The sequence below is a fragment of the Maniola hyperantus genome, chromosome 21 (genome assembly GCF_902806685.2).
Source record: "Maniola hyperantus chromosome 21, iAphHyp1.2, whole genome shotgun sequence".
Taxonomy (NCBI): domain Eukaryota; kingdom Metazoa; phylum Arthropoda; class Insecta; order Lepidoptera; family Nymphalidae; genus Maniola; species Maniola hyperantus.
The window spans coordinates 11,113,036-11,139,441 of NC_048556.1; the positions used below are offsets into that span (position 1 = coordinate 11,113,036).

Here is a 26,406-nt window from a genome sequence, read left to right on the forward strand (position 1 = left end):
TTTTAACATGAAATTTGACTCAAAAAGGACTTAAATTTTACGCGTTATAATAACTAAATATTGTTTTTTATTCCTCCTTGTCATATTTTATTAGTATTGACATTTTGTACCTAATCTTAGTAGGTATTTTGTTATGTATTTAATATTTTTCTTAAATAAAATATGTATTATGAATGTCAAACTACTGTCAAATCAGAATGAGCTGTACAGAATTCGCCGGCCATTTTGTGTCATTTCATTGTATTTTCTGCCATTTTGGTTTTTGATTCGAGCGATAAGATCGCTCAATTCGATTTTGGCGCCATTTTTACCGCTTTTTGATTATCTTCGACGTTTGGTTGGTCGCCATTTTGTAGATGGCGCCACAGTGACTTCTTTTTGTTTTTCAATGTGTCCGCCATCTTGAATACTGGTGAACGAAATATGGCAAAAATAAGCCAAACAGACAAAATCACGTGTAAAAGCTAGTCATTTATATATCGTCGAGTAGTCCTCATCCTAGCTGCCGCAACGCTATCGAAAACCCATTTCGAACTGACCTCGCCTTTGCCTTTACCAACTGTCAAGTCAAAATCAGCTGTTAAAGTTCCGCCATCTTGAATTTGTCGGCCATTTTGTGTACCTACGCGCCGGCCAATTTGTGTCAGCTGATTATTTTTTCTGCCATTTTGGTTTTGGATTCGAGCGAGAAGATTGTTGAATTTGATTTTGGCGCCATTTTTACCGCTTTTATGATTATTTTCGACGTTTGGTTGGTCGCCATTTTGTATGACAGCGCCACAGAGTGTCAATAGTTGTGTGATGGCGTCCTTTTGGTCGGCGTCCGGAGATATTTGGACTCGCATCCCATTGAAGACATCGTAAGCGTACTCGGTATGCATTTTGTTGAGCGCTGAACGTTCGACACGTGCTTTCTGCAAAAAGGAAAACGTATAAGGATTAGAAAAATAAGTATTTAATTACGATTAACCCATTGCCGACCAACTACTGAGCACGGGTCACTAATGAGAAGACTTTAGGCCATAAGCCAATCCCGGATTGGCAGACCTTTGAAAACATTATTGAGAACTTTCAGGCATGATCGGGCTGAAATTTGGCATGCAGATAGCTATTATGACGTACACATCCGCTCAGAAAGGATTTTTGAAAGTCAAAACCTAATGGGGATAAAATAATATAATAATAATAATAATAATAAAAGCTTTATTTAGATTCCTTACATTAATTCTTAATTCTATGACACTACTCTAACAACATTTTGCTTATAATCTAGTTAATTTTTTAATCCTATTTCCGTCATCATAAGTAGTAGGTATTTATAATATTTTCCTTATAATAAAATCATAATAAACATGCTTTTTACTTATTTGTGAGGTATATATTTTATTTATATGTAAGGACCGCCTGTGGCGGTTTAAGCCTCCTCCATTCCTCCCCATATGCATTATGCACCTGTCTCTAGCTAGAGTACTCCATGTCGCCAACGATCTAACATTGAAAGTGGCGTTATAGAATTTTTTGTTTGGTGGAGGGTTTTTGTCTACTGCCCCCGCGGTGACAAGCCGTTCTGGGGGAGATTTTTTTTTTAAATTTTTATTTGTTCTACTTTTTTTTTTTTTATAATGTTCTGTTTTTCTATGCGGCTAGTGTTTTTCGGCGTTTGTATTTGAATTAGTTGCTATTGATTTTCTGGTGTCGTGCTATCTTTATTTTTGTTTTGTATATATTGGCGTATTCCATAGGACATCGTTTTATTCTTTTTATTTATTTGTATATTATCATAGTTAGGAGTACGCTCATTTTGATTTTCTGCCGTATTTTTTGCCTGTGGAGGAGTGATGTTCAATGGTCTTTTCTGTCTAGTTTTAGAGCTTCCTTTATTTTTAATTACAAAGAGTTTGTCATATTTAATGACTGCTCTATTTCCTTGATCTCTTTCCATTTTTACTTGCTCTTTTAAGGTTTTCCTGATTTCCAAAACTTTCTGTGGGTAATCGTGTTGTATGTAGATACTGGAGCTCTCTAGGGACTTTTTGAGTTTTAAAATTTTTATTTTTGTTCCTAGACTTACAAAGGTAATCTTAACTGGCCTTGTCTTGTCTATTTCTTTCTTCCCAATTCTCTGAACTGCTTCAATATCTCTATAGCTGCATTCTATTTCCATGTTCTTAATAATAATATCCACTATTTTGGTTTCTAGCTCTTCATAATTTTTTTCTCCTTCAGGTACTCCAAAAAATATGAGGTTCTTTCCCCTTAGTTGTCTCTCTATTAAAGATATTCGCTTCTCCTGGTCTTCATTTTTAAGTTTTATATCTTGGAGTTCTTTCTGCAGACATTCAAATTTTTGATCAATATTGTTATTAATTTTTGTAGTAATTTTTTCTTCCATTTTTTCTAGAGCCATAAGAAGCTGTTCAGTGTCTCCTGCCATATTAATTTTTATGACAAAGATACTTATTTATCATAATATTTCGTAAAACTTCAATATTTATTCATATACCTCCTAGTGACATCTCACGGGATAGTTTATTACTATGATATTATGGTTCCGATACTCAAAGGCTGGCGTCTTGCAATTTAGTTTAGCTATTCTCCTGAAGATGGCATTAATTTTCATACCAAAAGAATCGTCTTGGAAAGTAAAAATATTCCATAAATTAACTTTGTGTATTATCTTGATTTTATCACTTTTTTGTCGATATTTGTCCCGATTTGTGATATTTTGGTTGAATAACACTTTTAGCACTATTAGATGTCAGCAAAATTTGTAAAAACATTGAGTTTTTAACCAATCATTTTACGATAGTATTTTAGAATTATTTCTTTTATTTCCAATATTTTTATCTATATAACACTACCACTTTATCTTTACACCATTATTTATTGTTTTATGACTTTTTATTCACTAAACATCACTATTTTAATTTTATTTCGCACTTTTAATACGGAGCTAATGTTTATATGACGACGACACTACCCGCTGGGGATAAAATAGGGGTTTTAAATTTGGGTAGTCGACGCGGACGAACTCGCGGGCATAAACTAGTCACTACCCATACTATAAATGTGAAAGTGTTTGTTTGTTGGTTTATTGTTAAGACGGTTGGTTAATCATGGCGCCACGGATTAACCGGATTCTTGGGATGGGTATAGTTAAAGACTTGGCAAATGACATAGGCTACTTTTTATCCCGGATAATCAAAGCGTTCCTAAACCCACGCGGACGAAGTCGCGGGCATAAGCTAGTAAATAATAAAGTACATACCTGACAAATCTTTTTCAAATGTTTAACTTCATATCCTATATGGGGCAACCATCGATTCGCCCTTAGCGAATCTTTTACCCAATCCAATCCCAAAACCCTGCAACCTCTGGCCGCCCCTAATAAGGCATTGACTGTTCTAGGTTTACTTATAACCACATTTTTCAAAATATCTTCCCTATTTTCTCCATTATTTTGGGCACATTCATTGGAATCGAGATTAATTCCATTACATTGTAATTCTATAGGAAACTCCAAATTATTATTTGACGTGTCAGTTAAGTTTTTAACGCCAGAAATGTCACAGTCACAATGACATACGACATGCCTGTCATTTTTGTCCTTTTTAGAAAAGTCCTCAACAGTGACGTTGGTTGAGAACATTTGGGAGAGTATTGTCCCGGGACTATTACATTTGTTGCACATTGTTAGGGGGTTTTTTGAGTTTTTCGGCGATTGTCCCGGGGTTTTGGGTGAGTTTGTTGTGATGATGTGTTCTGGTTCATGACACGAGCCCATGACGACGTGTGTGGTTTTTCTGTCGACGTGTTCCTGCACTTTGCCGTTCAGTTGCTTGATAGCTTGCCACGCCTCGTGGCGCTCCCTGCGAGACATGCCTGTCAACACCTGGAATATTGAAACACATCATGAAATAATTTTTGTAAATGTTTATTGTGTTTTTGATATGTGTTTGATCAGCAAATAAATATATGCTACTAGCTGATGTCAGCGACTTCGTCCGCGTCGATTTAGGTTTTTTTTAAAATCCCGTGGGAACTCGTTGATTTTCCGAGATAATAAGCAGCAATGTCCTTCTCCGGGATGTAAACTACCTCTTTTTTTATTTTGTACCTCTGTACCAAATTTCATCAAAATCGATTAAACCGTAGGACCGTGAAAGGCTAGCAGAGAGATAGACATGAAAAAATGAAAAGAAAAATTCTTTTCGCTCGCTTTTGCTCGGCCTTTCAGGAATTTGCACTGCAACTAAAAAAGCTTTACTTCAAAAACCCAAACCAAAAAATATGTAAAACTCACAATTTTTGGTGTTTTATTATGCTGCGTGTGTCTGAGTGTCTGTATAGTCTTGCAAGTCCCCAACAGCAGTCTGGCCATGCGTTCCGCTTTGGCCAGGTCTTTTCTGTTCTGTTGAGTTATTTTCGACGGTTGCATGTTTTTCCGGCCAGCCGTTGGTTCGTCATCTGAAAACAAACATAACAAAAATGATATACATTGGTACATAACATTATATGGGTCTGATGGGAGGCTTCGGCCGTGGCTAGGTACCAAGTGGCAAGGCTAAGTGTATGTTGTAATATGTTAAAAATTGAAAAATAATTGTCGTTTACGTCTTGTGACGTCATTAATCGCTTTTGGTACGGCGTGACGTTGATAATTAATTATTTTAAAAAGAATTAAAAATCAATAAGTAAATGAAATAAAATCACAACAAATAACTAATAGTGTTCGAGAGAAATAAACGTTACTAAAAGGATTATATTGTATGTCTATCATTTCATTGAGGAGCATTTTACAGTTCAGAAGTGGGATTCGAACCAACGCCCACAAAAAACTTAAATAATAATAAATAATAAAAAATTAAAACCGACTTCAATAAACACAAACACTAAGTATAAAATAATTTAATTTATTACCCAATATATTATGTATACAAGAGTTATTGTAGTTCTATAGTAACATTTTTGGAGCCGGTGCCAATTAGCCGCACGAACCGTCTATCTACTCTTCATATTGGCACCTCATTGGCAGCGACTCCAAAAAATATCACTATAGAACTACAATTGTACTAAAATATAGAATAGAATAGAATGTTTTTTATTCATCTAACCTTTTTACAAGTACTTATGAATAGTCAGGTAGTTTTAATTTACCACTGGTTCGGAATGCCGTTCCAACTGAGAAGAACCAGCAAGAAACTCGGCGGTTGCTCTTTTTAATTTTTCAATTTACAATGTTATTATACCGAATTATACAAGCCATTGCAGCCTTATAATATGCCTGGTTACAACCCTACTGTTTACAAAGCTATTAAGCGAGGTTTAGATTAGCAAAAAAACTTGCAAAAGTTGACTTCCGCAAGCTATTTCTACCGTGTAAACGATCACTTCCGCAAGTTTTGTAACTTGCTCGACTTGCCGCAAGTTACAAATGTATGTACATGTACAATATTGCTCGTAGTGTAAACAGTTCTGCAAGCACTTGCGGAATAACTTGCAAGAAGTTCTTGCTAGTCTAAAACTCGCTTTACACTGATCACCTCGCTTTACACGAATCTTAAATATATAAAAGGAAAAGGTGAGTGACTGACTGACTGACTGACTGATCTATCAACCCACAGCTCAAACTTCTGGACGGATCGGGCTGAAATTGGGTATGCAGATAGCTATTATGACGTAGGCATCCGCTAAGAAAGGATTTTCGAAAATTCAACCCCTAAGGGGGTGTAATAGGGGTTTGAAATTTGTGTAGTCCATGCGGACGAAGTCGCGAGCATAAGCTAGTGAATAAACGAATTAGCATACCTGTCTCCTCGTCAGTGGTGAGCAACTCTGGCTCCTTCTGTGTGAACAGCTTCCTCTTGGACTTGAGGGGCTTTTGTGTGTCAGCGGGCCCCGGAGCCCTACGCCTCGGCGCGGTGTTCACACGGCTTTCTATATCTGTGATAAAATATAGCACCTTTACCCAATATTTTATGACTTGAATTTTCAAAAATCCTTTCTTAGCGGATGTCTACGTCATAATAACATGACAAAAGAGATTGCCCATTTTCTTAGGAGCTTTGGGCCCCCCCTAATATAATTGTTGTGTCACCATGGTTTTAATTTTATTTTGTAGACAAATAATTAACTCTTTATATTCTGCAAACGATTTTTATTTATTCACCCTGGTTATAAAGAAATCTTATTTTTTATATTGCTGATATTGAGGTTATATTTAATTAATACTTCTTCAAAATAAATGCATGTTTACGATTCTAACTGTAATTGTGGATATTTTCAATAATAGAGTGAAAAAAAGTCGTTATAAAACATAATCGTAAAAAAATAACACATAAAAAAAAAAAAAATTAAGTTTTGACACGACGCCACAAAAGAGGGCCCGTTCACGGGCGATCTCCTTTCAGCCTCATCCGGATAACGTCTCAGAGAGAGAGAGAGCTATACCTACTTGTTTCAGCGAATATAGTGTCGCTAGAGGCGTAGTCTAAGGTCTTCTTGTCCGCCTCTGGACTGACTTCAACGTATAATTAAAATGAACCTTAATTACCTTGTTTTAAAGCTCAAGTTCGTCTAAATATTTATAGCCAGCGCTCCAAACGGTAATCTAGTGTACTTCTACTGTAATTGTAATCGGTGGTACTGAAGTTTTAACTTTAAATCAAGGAGCTTTAGGTCCATTTTACTGTGTCGCTTTTGTGTTTTGACACTTTCATTCTGTCAATGTTGGATATTATAAAAAAAATTTTTTTTTCTTACTAAGCACACTGGACAAGGCCAATAGCCTGGCAAGCTCACCTGTAGCATCGTGGGAAGTGTCTTTAGATGTGTCATGGCTGGTGTCGCGACTAGTGTCGCTAGACAGGCGCAGTCTCGGGCGCTTATCCGCTTCTGAACTGTCGTTTAGGAGGTTTTGGAGCGGTATGTTCTCTTGCTCCGCTTTTTTCTGGTGAACCGATAAAACATACACGATTATTGTTACAAGTCGATTAACAAGAAATATACATACTCGTATATAAAAGGAAAAGGTGATTTACTGACTGACTGATCTATCAATGCACAGCTCAATCTACTGGACGGATCGGGCTTCATCCGCTAAAAAAGGGTCGCTAAAAATTCAATCCCTAAGGGTGCCTGCCCACTGAAGCGGAGATGTGTATAGTTGACCAACCAGTTTTGTCAGATGACGGAATAAAATTATCACATTATTTACCGACATTCTGACTGGTCTGCTCAACACATCTCTGCTCCGCTTCAGTGGACAGGCACCCTAAGGGGGTAAAATAGGGGTTAGAAATTTGGGAAGTTCGCGCGGACGAAGTCGCGGGCATAACTCGGCATAAGCTAGTAAATAACATTTAAAAAAGATGAGTAGGTATGACTTACCAAGAAGTAGCAGAAGAGACAAGATCAGAAGGCCCAGTGGGCGCGGGGAAGATCTTCTCTGGAGACTTCCTGCCCTGTACCCCACAGGCTTCCACCCAGTGTGGAGACATCGTGGCATGTATCTGTGTACATGTGAGACTGTATCTTCGTGGGAACTGCTGGATGGCGGCGGTGGCCCAAGATCGTGGCATGTGGAAGTCCCTATAAGAGACCTATGTCCAGCAGTGTACATCTATCGCTCGCCGAAGATGATGAGTATGACTTACCAGGAACCTCCTCAGAGTAGCGGGAGAGGGCAGGTCGGAGGGCCTGGTGGGCGCGGGGAAGATCCTCTCTGGCAGCTTCCTGCCCTCTACCGCACAGGCTTCCACCCAGAGTGGAGACACGAGACTGCATCCTAACACCCTGGCTTTTGCACGGGTGCTTCTACAACCACCTATAAAAGGGTTTGAATTTTAAGTATTTTAGTATGCAGCCTGGACTACCTACTGTTTGGTACTTTTTAACTGTTCCATACCTCAAAAGGACAAATATATTACATTACATAATATCTATTATGCTCTTCTCAATAATACTTTCCATCTTCTTTTTGTAACTATTCTACTCCCTCTGCAACCTCTGGAACTGCCAAGGGTCAAGATAAGTGCTTCCCTGTCCACTTTTACTCTCTTTTTCTCTTTATTGTAATCTAGATTTCAGTTTTTTAAAATCTGGGATAAATTTTCTGGGATAAAAAGTAGCCTATGTCCTTCCCTGGAATGTAAGCTTACTTCATCAAAATCGGTTAAGCTTTTGGGCCTTGAAAAGCAAGCAGACAGACAGACACACTTACGCATTTATAATATTAGTATGGACGTTTCAACGATAGGAAACCTGCATGCTTGAGAAGTACTCAAAGGTGTGTGAAGTATGCCAATCCGCACTTGGTTAGCATGGTAGACTATGACCTACACTCTTTTCAATCTGAGGCAAAATCCGTAGTCAGCCAGCGATGAGTTGAGATGTGTATGATACCTTGTGTCCAGACTAGATGTGTGACCAGCGGGCTCCAAACCGGCACCACGGAGGCTCCTAGGGCTGAGAGCGCGGCCCGCAGCGGCAGAGCACGGGGCTCCGACCCGACCTCTACCAGGACTACTATACCTCGCAGTATTTCACTCACTTCCTGTTGTACAAATAATGATAGATTGAATAATAATCTAAATCTAAATATATAAAAGGAAAAGGTGACTGACTGATCTATCAACGCACAGCTCAAACTACTTGATGGATCGGGCTGAAATTTTGCATGCAGATAGCTATTATGACGTAGGCATTTGCTAAGAAAGGATTTTTGATAATTCAACCCCTAAGGGGGTGAAATAGGCGGTTGAAATTTGTGTAGTCCACGCGGACGAAGTCGCGAGCATAAGCTAGTCTAAGTATATAAAAGGAAAAGGTGACTGACTGACTGATCTATCAACACACAGCTCAAACTACTGGACGGATCGGGCTGAAATTTGGCATGCAGATAGCTATTATGACATAGGCATCTGTTAAGAAAGGATTTTAGAAAACTCATTCTTTAGGAGGGTGAAATAAGGGTTTGAAATTTGTGTAGTCACAAGCAAAATCTAGTGAAAAAATACAAGTTGAAAATAACTTTACACTCACCTTACATTTATCATTTCTACTAATAACCTTATTTACTGCAGTATTTTTATGTGCCTTAGGTACAGTGTTAGTATTGTGCTGTTTTTTGGCCTTTGTGCTAGGTTTCTGTCTGCTTTCTGTGTCGTTGGGAATCTCTTTCAACGCCGACCATTCTTCTCTGAGCCGCAGTCTTTCCACTATTGCTGAACGTCTCTGTAAATAAAATACCAACATTTTAACTGTAATCTTTCTTAAACTTTTATTTTATTTTATGCTCATACCTCCTATTATATTATGTCATTTGCTATATAGTATGCGATGAAAGTCGAGATGGCAATTGGGGTATGAGGCGGGGGGAAGGGGGGGGGGGGTAATAGTGAATAAACTATAAACTAGGCTAGCTAGTTATAAAACTAGCATAGCCTATGTTGCTTCTGAATAACGTGGCTTTATAGTGGTGAAAGAATTATCAAAATCAGTTTCAGAGTTTCAGAGTTTATCGGATTACAAACACACAAATCTTTCCTCTTTATAATATTAGTATAGATACCTATGGCCTAGTCTTTTAGAGCTTCATAAGCTAACTTAATCTAATTTTTGAAAGCTTTGAAAAGCTAAGTTTGACCTTGAGGTTTTAGAAGCAAGCTGTGCAGGATTTTACTCTATTTTATTAAATAGGTATCTAAAGCTAACTGGCATATCAATGGGGCCGATTCTCTTTTACACAACAACAGAATTAGCCACAATGTAAACGTAAATATAGCTTAAACTGCTGGGTCTAAACACTAGAGATTTTTCATATGGATTTTCCCTAGGTAGATCTCCACTAATTCTTTATAGACTAGGTACCTACTTCAATGATTTGCCAGCTTGGCGACTTGGTTTCATTGTGGCAATACAACAGAATGTTTTAATTTTAAATATCAAAATAGTTAAATAACAAAGACATACTTACAAGACCCGCAGCACCACACCTGGTGCCGTCTTTGTTCATAGTCAAAACTTAATATTATAGTAATTACATCCTACGAAGTATTACTTAAAAGTATCTTATAAATAAAGGTCTTACAAAACTTGTACACGTAAATTCACAGAACACATTTACTCCAGGAGAAGAAGCCCAACTACATACAAATAAAGTGCAGACTATGCACCGTCACGCCATCTATTAGTGATTCCATAGAATTAAACTTTTGGCGCGAAATAACGAACCCCGTATTTTTTTTTTTCTATATTAGGCCCGCATTTCAATCGCCAAATAATCTTTAACCGAGGAGTTTATTCCACAGTTAAAGATTATTATTTATGGCGATTGGAAAGCGGCCATAACAAAACTGGAATAAAACAAGTAAAAACTTTTTAAAATGCTATAATTTTTAGAAATAAATTTTTATATTATACTGTGAAAACCATACAAAGATTTAAGTTATGTTTTTACTTATTTTTTTTCTAAGCTATTAGATGAAGTAAAAAAAATGTACTTTTAAAGTGTTTTATTACAACTATGTCATAATCCACAGCATACATAATGAAGAAATTACAAAAACAGGTTAAAGTTAAACCAAAGTTGGATTACAGTAATAAATCTTAATAGAATTATTATCTTTTAAACAGATTAATTATTATTAAAGATCTAATACTGAAATGTTTTTCAAACTAGGGAATGTTACATAGCAAGAACTACTTATTCAATATATCATAAATAAAATAATGAACAGAACCAAGATAGGCATATAGGCATATTATTTTGGTAGTGGTTTGTGGAAGCACAGACAGGTCCTGAAATAAGGCAAAATACACAAAATTATTATATTTTTTAACTGATGATTTATAAAAAATTGCAATAGAAACATTATATAACATACCACTGTGATGTATCTTATTACATACCACTGTGATGTATCTGGTGGCCGAGATAAGATAGGCACATTTGGTACCTAGTGGGTTGCGGAAGCCACACTGACTGTTCCTGGAATAAGGCAAAATACACAATCAATATATTGGTTTCTCTACTGAGAATGTATTAAGTAGGTACATATTGCAATAGAAATCTATATTATGTACCACTTGAATTAAATGTTGCTGTGATGTGTCTGCTGGCAGAGACAAAATAGGCACATTAGGACAGGTTCTAAAATAAGGCAAAATGAACAATTGATGTTTTTCTGAGAATTTTTTACAAATTGCAATAGAAATGTATAGTTACTAGGTACATACCACTGAAATTGAATGTTGTTGCAATGTTTCTGCTGGTGAGCCAGGCACACTGCTGGTGTGCAAGCTTTTCAACACCTACTCAGTTACATTGGCAAAACAATATTCTGCCCAAATTCGAAGCCTGAAACATTATAATAATACTATATAATAAACCAAAATATCAAAAACACTAGCGTTTCTGACTTCTTTAGCCGGTTTGTAGACAAAAAGAACAGCTGGTACTTAAGGGACACGACAATATTTACCTTGCATAATTAGATGCCTTTCCGGCTCTTGGTAAAGAGTGGATAGTAAGTGTTGGGTCGAAAGCCAATGCACAGCACTTAACACGCTTTCTATATTTATCAGACATGATAAATTTAATCTTACAAACGAAAAGAGTCACAAACAATAAGTCACTGTCCTTATTTTTCTCTAGTCTCAATCACACTGCTGCGAGTTTCTTCAAGCTAACAGGGAGAGAAAAATAGAAGCAAAAACACTAAACCACATGAAATACAACTAAAAATATACAAATTTATCACAACTGTTGGGAAAGAAAACTTTCATATTTAAACCAACAACCTAAAAACAAACGTACCATAGAGTAGATAGTTGCCAGTTGTTTATAGTTTGAAACTTTGTCTCTGACTTTGAAGTCTAGAATGAGACAAAGAATTTCTTTGTTTCATTCTAAATGATTCCATAAAAAAGTCTGCAGTGGCCCCATACAAAGTTGCCACCCCCCTGGCGTAAATTACACAAAAATAAATAAAAGCACAGACCAATAACATATAGGATAAATAAAAGTGAGTGACAGAACAGAGTGAAAACTTTCCATATGTAAAAAGTACTCTGTGGTGAAAACCTCGTAAAAACCAAAGAGTAAATGTATTGAAAACCACAGAGTACATTGACATTGGAAAATGAGGGAAAAACGCAAAATTGAAATAAGGATGTCCACTTTACGCGATGAGATATCGAATATTGATAACTAGGTCAATACATCGATTTTAATCTACAAAACCGATTTCTAAAGTGACCTAGAACGAAAACGAAATGATATAAGTAAGAATTTTGGACGATTGCAATCCTTATTTTTCTTTTATTATGCTTTTTGCACTTAGCTAATTGGACTTAAAAATTAAGTTATACAATTCACTGATTTAATATTAAATCGAGTTTCAAGTTCGAAAAAAGTTTAAAATTGAAATCCCTCAAATTCCTTTGTTCTGTGGTTCTGTGGTAATGTCAACGTCAAAAATAAGTTGAAAGTTGGATACATGTACCATATTATTATTTTTATAAATTATTGTAAAAATAGCTGCCATTTTTTAATGATAATTTATTTAACAAAATAACACTAGCGGATATAATATAATTATTAATAATAAAAATACGAAGCTAATATTCAATTAATTAATTTAATTCGTAGAGGTCTGAACTTCAAATAGGCTTTTAAGCGTGAATCCTTCTTTCAACGGCTCGATAGCTAGCCCTAAATAGGAGCTATAGACTGGTTGCACATCCGTTTCTTCTTTATTATGGGACTGCTGAGAAGCTAAATACAGACTTGGACCCATTTCACCTCTCGGTTCTCCAATTTCTTCCAAATCTTCTAATTCATCTTGTGTTGGTCTTGAAACCTGAAAGTGAAGTTCGTGACATCAATCTAAAACTTTATTGATCTAATAAAAAAGCCGTGAGGTGGCGTGCGGCACTAGGCAGAAGTGAAATTTCTTACGTATTTTGTATACAACCGTGTACTCTGTTCGCTCACTCGTATGGGCTTCTTAGCCAATGAGGTGTGCGCACAGTTTAGAGAAGTAGGTGGTCACTGCATTCATTCGTTTCACTTTTTGTAAGTTAGGTCATCCCAAATGTCTGCTGAGAAGATTTGATTCAGTAAAAAGTCCTGTAATTGTAAAGGAAACAATAAAACTACCTCACTCCCCCAATTCATTTCGACTCCAAGCACAGGTTTCTCAGTATACGCCTGGTGTAAAGTCTGCAGTTCTTTGAGCAAAGGAGCAAGCCTGTCGTGGGGGTCAGCTCTGAAGCCCAGCACATATCCACCGCAAGCAGGTCGTATTACAATAACTAGAGCGTCACCGAATTTTGAATTGCGTATTGTAATCTGTGAAAAAAGAAACTGTGAAATGTAGTGGAACACTCAACAGAAGCGAAGCTTCTTATGCGTTATATTATTTTAAAGTTTGTACGCTTAGGCACACGATAGGCAACGATAAGATGACGTGCCACGTTTTTGTTTAACTTTTTGCCATTTAGGCCCCCGCAAATTCAGCGGAAAATTCGCTGCTAAAAATATTAATTTCAATCTCAACTCATTTATTTCATGAAACTCTACTGTCACATCTGTCATAGAGTACATAATACATTAAAAGAAACCGGTAACAAACACAATAAACTACTATTTTGTACGTATCCACCACAAATTAATTTAAAAATAATGACTTTATAATAATACACTAAAACTCCCTGTTGAAATTCATTTAGGAGAATGAAATTTATTCGTATTTAATTGCTGAATTAACTAATTAGGTATACCTACATGAAAATAATATAGAAAACTTACACTTTCAATGGTTATATACGGCATAGAAACGTTGAAGGCATCGTTGACGTCCGCATACCAGACAATCCTCACGTTGCTTATCACCATGGTGCCTAGATTACCAGATTCGCTCGATAAATTCCAAATGCCATGTTCCATGAGACAGATCTAGAAAAGTGAAAAGTTTTATTTAATACGAGATTATTTTCGTCAAAGTATCCGAACTTCGAACAAGTGGCCAAAGTTAATAATTTAAGTGCTAGTGTTGTCAATGTGAACATTCATATCATAACTTTTTTTTAAATTAATTCTATTTGCGGGCTTAGTTAGTAGTTAAAGGTGAAATCTCTATCTGTTTTCTGTCTGTATTTTTTTATTTGTTGTTTTTTGTTGAATAAAGGATATTTTATCATCATTAAATCTACAAAAAAGTTATACCTTTTCAAGGGGCAGTACGCGTAATTGCTTGTTATGTATAAAGGGTCCCCTGAGCTTTAAATCACGGTACATTCGTGATGCTGCGTATGCTCTGAAACATTAAACAGAAGCTTGAGCGAAGCGAGCGCAATCATATATTTTAATTTGACTGAAAAGAAGCTTTAAGCACGAAAAAATAGTACAAGTCAAGTGAAATCTTATAAATATAAATAGGTACCTATTTCCCTTGGTCACGCCATTACTTGAGAACAACTGGATAAAATTGGATAAGTAATTCTTTTTTGTTGTGTTTGTAATTATTGTTAGGACAAGTTTTATATGAAAGTTTTTTTTTGGAGAATCCACGGGAAAAGACAGTTTTCACGGGATGCCGACGAAGTTAGGGCAACAGTTAGTAAAAAACAAAAATAACGTTATCTAAGAGCGCAGCGAGCGTATTTTTTTTGCTAGTATTTTTTTATTTTTTTTATTTTTATTCAGATACAAGTTGGCCCTTGACTGCAATCTCACCTGGTGGTAAGTGATGATGCAGTCTAAGATGATAGCGGGCTAACCTGGAAGGGGTATGGCAGTTTTTATTAAACCCATACCCCTTTGGTTTCTACACGGCATCGTACCGGAACGCTAAATCGCTTGGCGGCACGGCTTTGCCGGTAGGGTGGTAACTAGCCACGGCAGAAGCCTCCCACCAGACAAAATAAATAAATAAATAAAATAAATAGTATTATCAAATAAATTAATGGACCTACTTATGAACTCCTACAACAGAAGTATAATGCCGGACGCAGTTGGGAGATAGGTTGGTGAAGACGAACTCATATCGGTTAGTGTTGTACCCTGCGAGAATGTATAACGCTTGAGTGGCGCCGCGTAGGCCGGAGTTCACCACTTTGGTGCTTGTTGATATGAAGCAGTTAAGGCCGATCGCTGAAAATACCAAAAACAGGTCAAGTGCGAGGCGGACTCGCACGCTAAGGGTTCCGTACAATCGTATAAGATTATGTCATGATCATGATCAACCCATCGCCGGCTCACTGCAGAGCACGGGTCTCCTCTCAGAGTGAGAAGGCCTTCACACACCTTGAGAACGTTATGGAGAACTCTCAGGCATGCAGGTTTCCTCACGATGTTTTCCTTCACCGTTAAAGCGAGTGATATTTAATTACTTAAAACGCACATAACTCTGAAAAGTTAGAGTTGCGTGCCCGGGATCAAACTCCCTACCTCCGATTAGAAGGTGGACGTCATAACCTCTAGGCTATCACAGCTTTAAGATTATGTACTTTTTTTTTTAATTGACATGGCGGCCATTTTGATTTTTACTTATATTTTGTTGTTATCGCGGCAATAGAAATAAGTAGATACACACAGGACACCAGAATTTCAATCGTGAGGTTGGTTTTAAGCTAGCAAGTACATGTGGAATCCAGTGGTAGAATTATGGAAACCAAGACAGCATCGTACGACACCGAAAGTTAATAGTGACTTTGTGAGTGTATTTTGGCAGACAGCTCGTGAAGTTCCAGCGAAAAGAACAAGAAAGAGGGTAGTTCGCTGCTGCCCTTGACAGCTCGAATTTCATCTCTCGCAGCACCGCAGTCCCGTCATGACCACGACCCGTGAAATTGGGTTGAAATATCGACAAAAAAATTAATTAATCGTGGTATGGCCCCGTTTTATATATATTAAAATATTATGTCGTTAAACCACGAAGTAAGCTTAAAATCATTAGTTTATACATAAGTACACACACAGGTTGATCCTAGGAGAAGACAGCGAATGCCAGAGGACCCTCAGGCTGGTGACGACAAGGCGCCCCTTCATCCCGCTGTTCCCCTTCGAGTCTTCTATGGGCTCTATTCGCTCGAACACCTTCTCCCCGAGCCGTAGTCTTAGATAACTGAAAGAAAGAATAAAACTAGTACAACTTACTATATTTAGATAGATTGTATAGAAGCAGGCGTAACTTGGAGACATGGTGGCTAACTATGTGCCACATAAGCTCAGAGTCACTCAGCGGGCGATGGAGAGAGCTATGCTTGGAGTTTCTCTACGTGACCAAATCAGAAATGAGGAGATCCGTAGGAGAACTAGAGTGACATAGCTCAACGGGTTGTAAAGCAGAAGTGGCAATGGGCAGGGCACATAGTTCGTAAAACCAATAGACGTTGGGGTCCCAAGGTGCTGGAATGGCGACCTCGCACTGGAAGACGCAGCGTTGGAAGACCCCCCACTAGGTGGATGGACGACGTCAGACAAGTCGCAAAGAGCCGCTGGATTCAGGCGGCGCAAGACCGTGCCGTGTGGAAGTCCCTTCAAGAGACCTATGTCCAGCAGTGGACGTCTATAGATTGATGATGATGATGATGACTGTAATCTTTTTTATGCACTCTTACTGCATAAACACCCCATGCCCTGTGAAAGTGAAACACTGTGTGGAATGTCAGTATTTCGTGTTTCAGATACCCTTTGCTCTTTATATTTCCAATCAGCCTTTGCATCCATCGCCCATTTGTGGACTGGACCCATTCCTCTTGCCATCTAACAAGGGTGGTACTCCTTTCCCTGACAGCTCTGCTTCTTCAGCAGCTTTCTTCTGGCAATTTCTGTCCATAGCTTTGTGATCATTGTTTCGCCAGAAGATGACCTGGGATTAAATTCACCCGTACAAAGGCAGCATCGGTGAAGTTAAGATTACCTGCTCGTTCGCTCGTTATTTATATTTAATAATATACTAGGCATGAGTAAGTAGGTATATTAAGTACGAGGAAAAATGTCATAATATTACTAAACTGGGCAGCCATTATAGCTAATGCAGTGTTTGACCACATAAGTAGATAATATCTACTCGTGTAGTTTGACTGTGTCTCTCTTAAAACCTGTTCTACAAGAGGTTAATGGTCTAAAGAATACAGTAAATTTTATAAACCGTGTGTTTTGTTAAAAGCAACAATGAAGCGTATTGGATTATATGGTTTTTGTTTGTGTCTAGTGATAGTTGAGTTGATTACTACAGTGCAAAGTGATAGTTCGTGTATGCCAGTGGATGGTCCTGTACATAATGGATATCCTTGCAAAAACGCAAAAGATATTATAGTTCTGTTCAATGGCTTAACACCGGACCTCAACCAATACTATGTTTATATAAACAAAAACTTTCCCACGGATAGTCTCGCAAGAGTATCGTTTGATGCTGCTGTTAACATTACATTAATCGACCAAAAAGACGAAAAGATATCTTTGTCTGCTGGAGAGGTTTTAGAAGTTCGCTGCATCAACGAACGTACAGGTTTAAGTTTTATAGTGACTGGTACAAATCCGGGACTCCCTAATTTGATTAGTTTTACCATCGACGATGTAGAATATTGTGAAAACCCGGATGTGGGATCTCTTAACAAATATCAGGGTCAGGATAAAAATTACAAGTGGTTCGCTGTGAGCAAACAATCTGGCAAAACTAATTTCCGTTGTGGAAGACGCAAAGTGATAGAAACTGGATCTGTAATCGATGGTATAGCGGCGCCTGGAGACTGGCCGTGGCATGTAGCTGTTTATAAACAAAAACGTTCAAGTCCTAGTCCACCCAATTATGTTTGTGGAGGAACCCTGATATCACATACACTTGTTTTAACAGTCGCTCACTGCGTCGTAAGGTCTGAAGATAGCTTTATTACGGTTGTGCTTGGCAAATATAATTTGAACGATGATGATAAAAAGTCAGTAAAAGTGGACGTGGAAAGAAGTATTATTCATGAACGTTACATAAATGAAATTTTACTTAACGATATAGCTCTGCTGAAGTTGAAATCGGAAGTCCAGTTCACGGATTATATACAGCCAGCGTGTTTATGGCACCGGAGGATGAGTGATTTGACTGATAAGCGTATAGTGGGTATTTTGGCTGGCTGGGGGTACAGTAATGATGATGAGCTGTCACAGCCACTCCAGCAAGTGAATCTGCCGATGGTGTCACGTGCGACCTGCCTGGCAAGCCATCCTGTTTTCAAGTTCATACTGGTTGGGAACGACTTCTGCGCGGGGTACCACAACAACGGTACCGCACCATGCAGCGGTGACAGTGGAGGCGGCTTACAGGTTTTATTGGTTTTTTAATAATAATAATAATAAACGAAACAGTCTGTTTGCGAAGCCTTTTTTGGCCGTCTGACAAAAATCTGTAAAAGTTATTTGTCAGGCGCCAATAAAGTCCGAGCTTATAACGGCTGGGTCATGCCCGTTCTCATGTACACCTTTGGCGTGCTCAGATGGACTCAGACCGAACTTGACGCCCTGGACAGAAAAGTCCGCACAACTATGACTCTTTATCGCATGCACCACCCAAAATCGTCTGTGATGAGGTTGTATATCCCCCGGAAGTGTGGTGGTCGAGGCGTATTAAGCGTCAAGACCATGCATAACCGGGAGATAGCCAACCTCAGAACCTACTTTGAGACGATGAGGGGGTCCCCCATGCATAGAGAGGTCATAGAATGTGATAAAGGACTCACCCCACTGTCCTTAGCCCAAACCGAGTGGCAGAAACCGGTGGTACTTAGCACCTCTGACCGGGAGGCCGTATGGAGGGAGAAGGAGCTGCACGGACGCTTTTTTAAAGCTCTTAATGAGCCACACGTAGATAAAAAAGCGTCCGTGCAGTGGCTGCGCTTTGGTGACCTCTTCGGGGAAACCGAGGGTTTTGTCTGTGCGATACAAGATCAGGTGGTCAAGACGCGGAACTACCGAAAGTACATTCTGAAGGATGGCACTCACGACATCTGTCGAGCTTGTCGCCATCCCGGCGAGTCACTCAGACATGTGCTTTCGGGATGCTCAGCGCTTGCCAACACTGAGTATCTGCACAGACACAACCAAGCAGCCAAGATCCTTCACCAAGAGCTTGCTCTGAAGTACGGTCTCCTGGATGAGAGGCTGCCGTATTACAAGTACACACCGGTGCCGGTACTCGAGCGCGACGGAGTCCGGCTCTATTGGGACCGGTCCATCATCACGGACAGGACTATTCTAGCGAATAAGCCTGACATCGTGGTGGTGGACCGGGCACAGTCGAGGGTGTTTTTGGTGGACATCACCATTCCGTATGACGAAAACCTCGTGAGAGCTGAGACGGAGAAAAAGCGCAAGTATCTCGATCTGGCTCACGAGGTTTCCGACATGTGGCATGTGGAGTCCACTGAAATCATCCCAATCGTCATATCTGCGAATGGGTTGATCCCAGTCAGCCTCGCTCACCATCTGAGGCGACTGGGGTTCCGTGGCAGTTCGCTCGCAGCCAGGATGCAAAAAGCGGTCTTGCTGGACTCGGCTAGGATAGTCCGCCGATTTCTTCACCTGTCGCCCTGACCCCCGGCCGTTTGGTCTCCCCTGCCGGGGTGTAATCCTCCGCCCGGTACAAATATGTATGTATGTAATGTTTATGTAGGTTTATTTATTTTTATGTATGTAAGTATATTATATTTCTTTTGGCTGTTATATATATTTATCTTGTACACGGGCGTGAGAGTAGATATATCGATAATAATAATAATAAGGCAGTGGTTCTTGAGACGGCACGCATTGTGAGGAGGTTCCTCACTCTGGAGTCCTGACCATTGGCAGCTTGGATCCTAGCCCGCTGCTAGTGGGATCCATTTTATCATATTTTTAATTATTGTTTTTTTTTGTTGTTCCAGTTACTTTAATTTTTGTTGTTCTTGTTATTTTAATTTCTGTTGTTTCTGTTATTCTATCGTTTGTTGTTTCTGTTACTTTATAATATTCTGTTGTTTATTTTATTTTATTTTTTGTTGTTCCTGTTATTTGATTTTCTGTTACTTTACTTTAATTTTTTTTTGTTGCTTCTTTTATTTTATTGTTTGTTGTTTTTTTTAAAAATATGACAAAATGAGAAAAATAAATAAATGAGAGTATATTGAAAAATAATAATAAATATGCTTTATTGTTTTCATTATTGCTAGTAACTAGTATGTACAATGTTATATCTAATATACTTATCTAAACTGAAAACTAACAATAAACAAAAGGTCGCAAACTCAGCATAGCCGAGCACAGCTCACAATGCTCGGCGCTGGTTTTCAGTTTGCGCCATAATTTATATTTTAGGGTTTCCTACCTACCTCAAAATGAAAAAGGATCTCTCATAGGATCACTTCGTTGTCTGTCTCTATGTCTGTCTATCGGTCTGTCTGTCTGTCTGTTTGTCAAGAAACCTAGAGGGTACTTCCTGTTGACCTAGGTATATAGGTAGGTCGTATAGCACCTATAGACATCAGGGGAAAAATCTGAAAACCTTGAATTTCTGTTAACTGTGATTTGTGGTTACATGTCTTTTGTGATTCATGACGATTGACGATGATGGATTAAACAGTAAACTTGTTCCTTATTTTCCAGGTTTTCATCCCGGATAAGAGACAAGCCTTAAGCGGTAAGGTTTCAGGCGCTTGGTACGTCAGGGGAATACTATCAAAGGGTCCAAAAGAGGAAAACGGCAATTTGTGTGACGCGAATCAGTACACGGTGTTCACGGACGCGGACGAGTTCACGGATTGGATCGACAGACACTTGGATGAGGATCGTTGATTTGACACTTACAGCCGCACTCAGAGTCGCTTAATCGTTACTTAAGGCATTCCTTATCCATACTAATCCATGTCTTAAGTAACGATTACTAAGCGACTCTGAATGCGGCCGTTTGACATTTTGTGTTTCTGTACTCTGTAATTGCTTTAAAAAAATAACTATGTTACTTACATATTAAAAACCTTATATTCGCACGGGAGGGCTTACGTGTTTTGACTTTTGACTTTTGTGTGGTCTATAATAAATATCCCATCTTCGCATGGGAGGGCTTACATATTGTGTAACCTAGCAATACTATATACCTTCCAGTGGTTAGGCCAAAGCTCACCACGCTGTCCATGTGTGGGTTGGTAGTCTTCACACACCCTGGAGAATATTATGGAGAACTCTCAGGAGGGGTGTGAAAGAGGAAAACAACAATGTGTGTATACGGTACACGGTATTCACTGATGCGGACAAGTTTGCGGATTGGATCTACAGACACTTGGATGAGGATCGTTGATTTGACACTTCTCTAATATAATATACTGATTCTAAGCACAACCTAATTTTAGAGTATTCGCATCCTCTTCTTACTATTGTAATATAAATAGGACAGATACAGTTGGACAGTTTTAAATTTAATTTAGAGCTGTCAAACCTCGTGACTTTAGCTGCCACTCGCGAGTGTTTAAATTTGTAGAGTGCACTAAAACTTTGAGTCTTTAAATGTAAAATCCTTGTTCCGTCCTTTTTTAGCAATATTAAAATGAAAAGGATGCAGATACTCTAAATTTAGTTTAGAGAAAGGCAACAGAATCAGCGCCTTTTTTGAGTTTTTGTATTGTGTACTACGGTTAAACAATAATTATTTTACATACCTACTTAATAAAATTTCTTATCTTCGCACGGGTGGATTTATGTATTTCAAAGTCAAAGTCAAATAATTTATTCAAAATAGGTAATAACTTACACTTTTGACTGTCAGTTTATTAGATGACTAGGTTATGCTCGCGACTTCATCCGCGTGGACTACACAAATTCCAAACCCCTATTTCACCCCCTTAGGGGTAGAATTTTAAAATATCCTTTCTTAGCAGATGCGTTCGTCATAATAGCTCTCTGCATGCCAAATTTTAGCCCGATCCGTCTAGTAGTTTGAGCTGTGCGTTGATAGATCAGTCAGTCAGTCAGTCAGTCAGCATTTCACCTAACACTAGGTGAGAATGTGTGTTGTAAGAGCTAACTTGACATCAAATAAGTAAAACAAAATCCTACTAATATTATATATGTGAAAGTGTGGATGTTTGGATGTTTGTTACTCAAACGGCAGAACGGATTTGGATTAAATTTGGAATGGAGAAAGATTATACCCTGGATTAACACATGGGCTACTTTTTATCCAGGAAAATCAAAGGAAAATCTAAATGTAAATCCCGCGGGCATCAGCTATTAAATAATAATCGTTAATTTAGGTATAGATAGGTACATCTCAATTCTCACTTGAAAGGTAAATCGAAGAGCACCTCCCGGTCTTCCCACACGACGTTTTTCTTTCCCTTCGACATATTATTTACAAGCAGGTGTACACAGCAGGTATTTTTCTTTTGTTTTTTATCAACGAAAACACGTATTTATTGGAAAAATGTTTCTACATCGGTTGCCATGGTGATAATTGGCGTATTGAATAGGGAAGCTATTACAGCGCTTTTTGTGAAGTTTTTCAAGCGCTTTCACTTATTTGAAAACTTTTTTCACCATCATATTTTCTAATTCAATTCGCTAAGATTTGGAACACCCTTCCACCACCCGTTTTCCCCTCCAATTATAATAAGGGTACCTTCAAGTCAAGAGTGACTAGGCATCTTCTAGGCAAGCGCGCTCCATCTTAGGCTGCATCATCACTTGCCACCAGGGCTGATTGCAGCCAAGCGCTAGTCTATAAATTAAAAAAAAAAAAACGTTATCATGATCAACCAATCGCCGACTTAGTGCAGAGCACGAGTCTCCTCTCAGAATGAGAAGGGTTTAGGCCAAAGTCTGACACGCTGGCCAGTGCGGATTAGCAGATTTCACACACCTTTGAGAACATTATGGAGAACTTTAAGGCATGCATGGACGATGTTTTCCTTCACGGTTAAATACAAGTGATACTCAATAAAACTCAATCAAAAATACTTTTTGTAAAACATGAAAAGTTCTACAAAAAAGTCTCCAGTGATGTGGTTAGTATCATAACTCTATGCCCGTCTCAGTAACTAGCAATTAACTATATAAGTAGACTAGTTGATGCCCACGACTCCGTACGCGTGGATTTAGGTTTTTAAAAATCCTGTGGAAACTCTTGCATTTTCCGGGATAAAAAGTAGCCTATGTCATTCTCCAGGTCTTAAACTATATCCATGCAAAAAATCACGTCGATCCGTTGCTCCGTTGCGACGTGATCGAAGGACAAACCAACAACCCAATATACCAACAAACCAACAAACAAACACACTTTCACATTTTAATGATTGAATCATGGACCTTCCATTTAAAATACCTCTAAGCTAGGATGGCTGTCAAAAATTTCTCGCTAAATACAAAGCTTCGTAAAGTAGGTAAAAAAAACAAGTACCTAAGTAGGTGTTGTTTATTTGTTTATTATTCAAATATAAAGTGTTTGTAGTGAAAATACTCCGCTCTCCTGTTTAGCAACGTGAATTTTTGTGTTTTAGGGTTCCGTAACCGAAAGGTGCGAACGGGATCCTATTACTAAGCTTCCGCTGCCCGCCCGTCCGTCTATCTGTCAGTGGGCTGTATTATACTTATATGTCGTGAACCTTAATAGGTACAGTGCTCTTTTGGCGCGTGGCGAAAATCGGAACTAACGCCGCCATCTTGTGAAGTGTCATGCTTTCCCCTTATATGTGGTGTTGCTAAGTAAAAAATCTGTAATTCCCCTTTTTTGTTAAATATTTGAGCCATTTGAGAGATATATACATAACATCACGAGCATAATTAATGTGTCAGCATTTTATAGCTATATTTAGCACTAGGTAAATATAGTATTTGAGCAGGTAGGTACCTATGATAAGTTGTAAGTCCATGGCCTATAAATGGTTTTCATATAGGTATTCTTTCTCGATTCTGAAACAAGGACGGCTTTCCCAATTTCTCATTCAGTTAAAATTAAATAAAATTACTCGATTTTCAACATTGTCATTTTCAATATATTCCGTAATATAAAGGAGATTTTATTTGCTGGCAGCCTTGGTTCTACAGCTACGCCCTCCTGTCAATGTCATTCAAGTGACTGTAAGTAGAGAATTGAAATTCGTGTTTCCACATAATGTGTATTTCTAGGTATTTCAAAGAATATAAATTTCAAAATGGCCGCTATAAAAACTAAAAATAAATAAAAGGCGTTATTTCTTGTGCGATGGTGAGGAACCCTTCGTGTGCGAGTCCGCTTCGCACTTGACCGATTTTTGTGTTTTTTGCTCGTCGACGAAAATCTTTGTGTATTGCCTTTACAAAAGCGTTGCGTTGTCTCGAATTTCCTTTGAATTATCTTTGTAAAATATTTGGACAAAATAAACCCTTTACAAAATACGCGCGGTTTTGATTTTTTGTACAATTAGCAATAATTTAGGCCGACGTCTAGTGGTTAAGACGTCGGCCTCCTATTTAGAGGCCCCGGGGTTCGATTCCGGGCATGCACCTTTAACTTTTCAGAGTAATTTCAGCTTTACCCAACGGTGAAGGATCACATCGTGAGGAAACCTACATGCCAGAGAGTTCTCCATAATGTACTCAAAAGTATGTGAAGTCCACAAATCAGTACTTGACCAGCATGGTGGACTCGTGCTCAGTAGTGATCCAGCGATGGGTTGGTGATGATAATGATGATGGCAACTAGGAAGAGTGTAGCTTCTTTACACTCGTTTTTTTTTAATACGTAATATTAGCCATATTAAATGACTAATATTCCCCTTTCCTCTCCAACTAAGCGTCAGGCTTGTGCTAGGAGTAGGTACGACAATAGTGCAACGGGCGGGGTTTGAACCGTCGACCTTTCGGTTTTCAGTCACCTCCTTTACCAGTTGAGCCATTGATGCTCTAAGTTTTGTAAAAAGTACCTAATTTTCGTATGAAAGTTGAATGTTATTTTTGCATCAGGCATCAATTTAAGAACTTCAACATCACATCAAAGTAAAAGGCAGACGCTCAAATTAAGTGAAGAGTTCTCGTTAATTCGCGGGTGAACTGAGGCGTTCAGACTCAAGTTGTACGACAATCGATGCCGCAATAAAATCCTACTTCAGAGGAATGCTGGAAAAGCTCTCTGGGGCGGAATTATGGAAGAGCATTATTAGCCATTTCAAGCTTCATTAACCGTTTAATGTATTGTGAGATTTAAAGTGGGTATTGTTAAATTTTAATTGCTTTTTTTCTATGAAAACAATTATTGATATTAGAATTAACGATGTTTCAGTATTAGTTCACTAAACTAATCGTATATCAGTCGATGCTATCTGTGGATAGGTTAATTTGTCAACGTTGTTATTTTTGTCAAAAGTTTTATGGTCTTTTCGACAGTTATTTTTATCAACGTCGCTAAGTAACTTATCGATTTAAGGCAAGATTGGTGATTTATTATTAATTTTGGCCTGAATCTCTGACTGGCAGAGGACAGTCAGTAGGTCTATATTCTAGAAGAAAGGTACGTAGATACCTAGGACGACTAATTTTTAATTACTATAAAAATTTAAGAGCGAATAGGTACAGTAAATGTGCACTCGCTATTTTTTTACATATGTTTTATGAGTATTTATTTTATAGGTTTATGGTTTTAAGTTTTAACCATTTAACATTTTTAAACTGCATACACGTATCGATAGATTATACAGCTGATTGCTTATTAATTTCGGCCTTTAATAAGATTCCAAAAGGGTAACGACGTACGGGTAAGGGTAATGGGTAAAACGACGTACAGAGAGAGAAAATTATTAGGAAAGTTAGCATATTTTCTGGCGAGTGAACTCAGCCGTCCAGTCTCTAGTGAGACGACAATCTCTTTGGTCGTAATAAATACCTACTTGAGTGGAATCGGCTGAAAGCACTCGTGGGCTGGAGGGGGACTGAGGAGGGAGGAGGGGAATAATTAGCCATTTTGAGCCCGTTTCACCATTAGGATTTGAGTGTACTCGCGAGGCTTAAAATGGGGATATATTTTAGGTACAATGGGCTGCGCAATATGCTTATTTCTTTGCTATAATATTATGAGAAATTGGTTGACTGAGTTTGACTACTTTTCAGACGGGGACGCGTTTGGAACCCACGTAGTTTTATTTATCATCATTAAGTAAATCAATTTATTTGTCATATTCAACAACTGACAATCACAATGTGTGTTCAGTAAGAATAAAAATATCATGCGTACAAAATGAGCTCTCACGTGCCATTTTAACTTTATTGTGTCAATTGTCATGTCAAAAGTACAATTTTAGTCTTTATTTTAAAGGTGGGTGAACAGTACTTTTGATTTAACTAATAAACAAATATTTGAAAAGAGCAACCGCCGAGTTTCTTGCTGGTGGTTCTTCTCGGTAGAAAAG

At 38.2% G+C, this 26,406-nt stretch overlaps 3 protein-coding genes across 4 annotated transcripts; 1 reads left to right on the plus strand and 2 right to left on the minus strand.

Annotated features, from left to right (window-relative positions):
• Positions 1 to 377: 377 nt before the first annotated feature.
• On the minus strand, positions 378 to 12,065 carry LOC117992174 (uncharacterized). 2 transcript variants are annotated; one of them, XM_034979832.2, is made up of 10 exons: positions 11,969 to 12,065; positions 9,977 to 10,102; positions 9,043 to 9,234; positions 8,404 to 8,554; positions 7,656 to 7,825; positions 6,802 to 6,949; positions 5,809 to 5,943; positions 4,304 to 4,467; positions 3,269 to 3,892; positions 378 to 914 (listed from the first exon to the last, which is right to left on the minus strand). In XM_034979832.2, exons 2-10 carry the CDS (start codon positions 10,013 to 10,015, stop codon positions 465 to 467), a joined length of 2,073 nt encoding a protein of 690 aa, XP_034835723.1. In that variant the 5' UTR covers positions 10,016 to 10,102; positions 11,969 to 12,065; the 3' UTR covers positions 378 to 464. The 2 variants fall into 2 exon arrangements, with proteins under 2 accessions (XP_034835723.1, XP_069361920.1); XM_069505819.1 differs by lacking the exon at positions 5,809 to 5,943.
• Positions 12,066 to 12,628: 563 nt separating this feature from the next.
• Positions 12,629 to 22,415, minus strand: BBS5 (Bardet-Biedl syndrome 5 protein). Its single transcript, XM_034979833.2, has 7 exons — positions 22,310 to 22,415; positions 15,982 to 16,130; positions 14,980 to 15,157; positions 14,231 to 14,321; positions 13,814 to 13,960; positions 13,163 to 13,354; positions 12,629 to 12,863 (listed from the first exon to the last, which is right to left on the minus strand). Exons 1-7 carry the CDS (start codon positions 22,372 to 22,374, stop codon positions 12,642 to 12,644), a joined length of 1,044 nt encoding a protein of 347 aa, XP_034835724.1. The 5' UTR covers positions 22,375 to 22,415; the 3' UTR covers positions 12,629 to 12,641.
• LOC138403840 (chymotrypsin-like elastase family member 2A) lies at positions 17,039 to 21,026 on the plus strand. The gene is made up of 2 exons (XM_069505836.1): positions 17,039 to 18,325; positions 20,639 to 21,026. The coding sequence occupies exons 1-2, from the start codon at positions 17,183 to 17,185 to the stop codon at positions 20,825 to 20,827; spliced, it is 1,332 nt and encodes a 443-aa protein (XP_069361937.1). The 5' UTR covers positions 17,039 to 17,182; the 3' UTR covers positions 20,828 to 21,026.
• Positions 22,416 to 26,406: the final 3,991 nt, after the last annotated feature.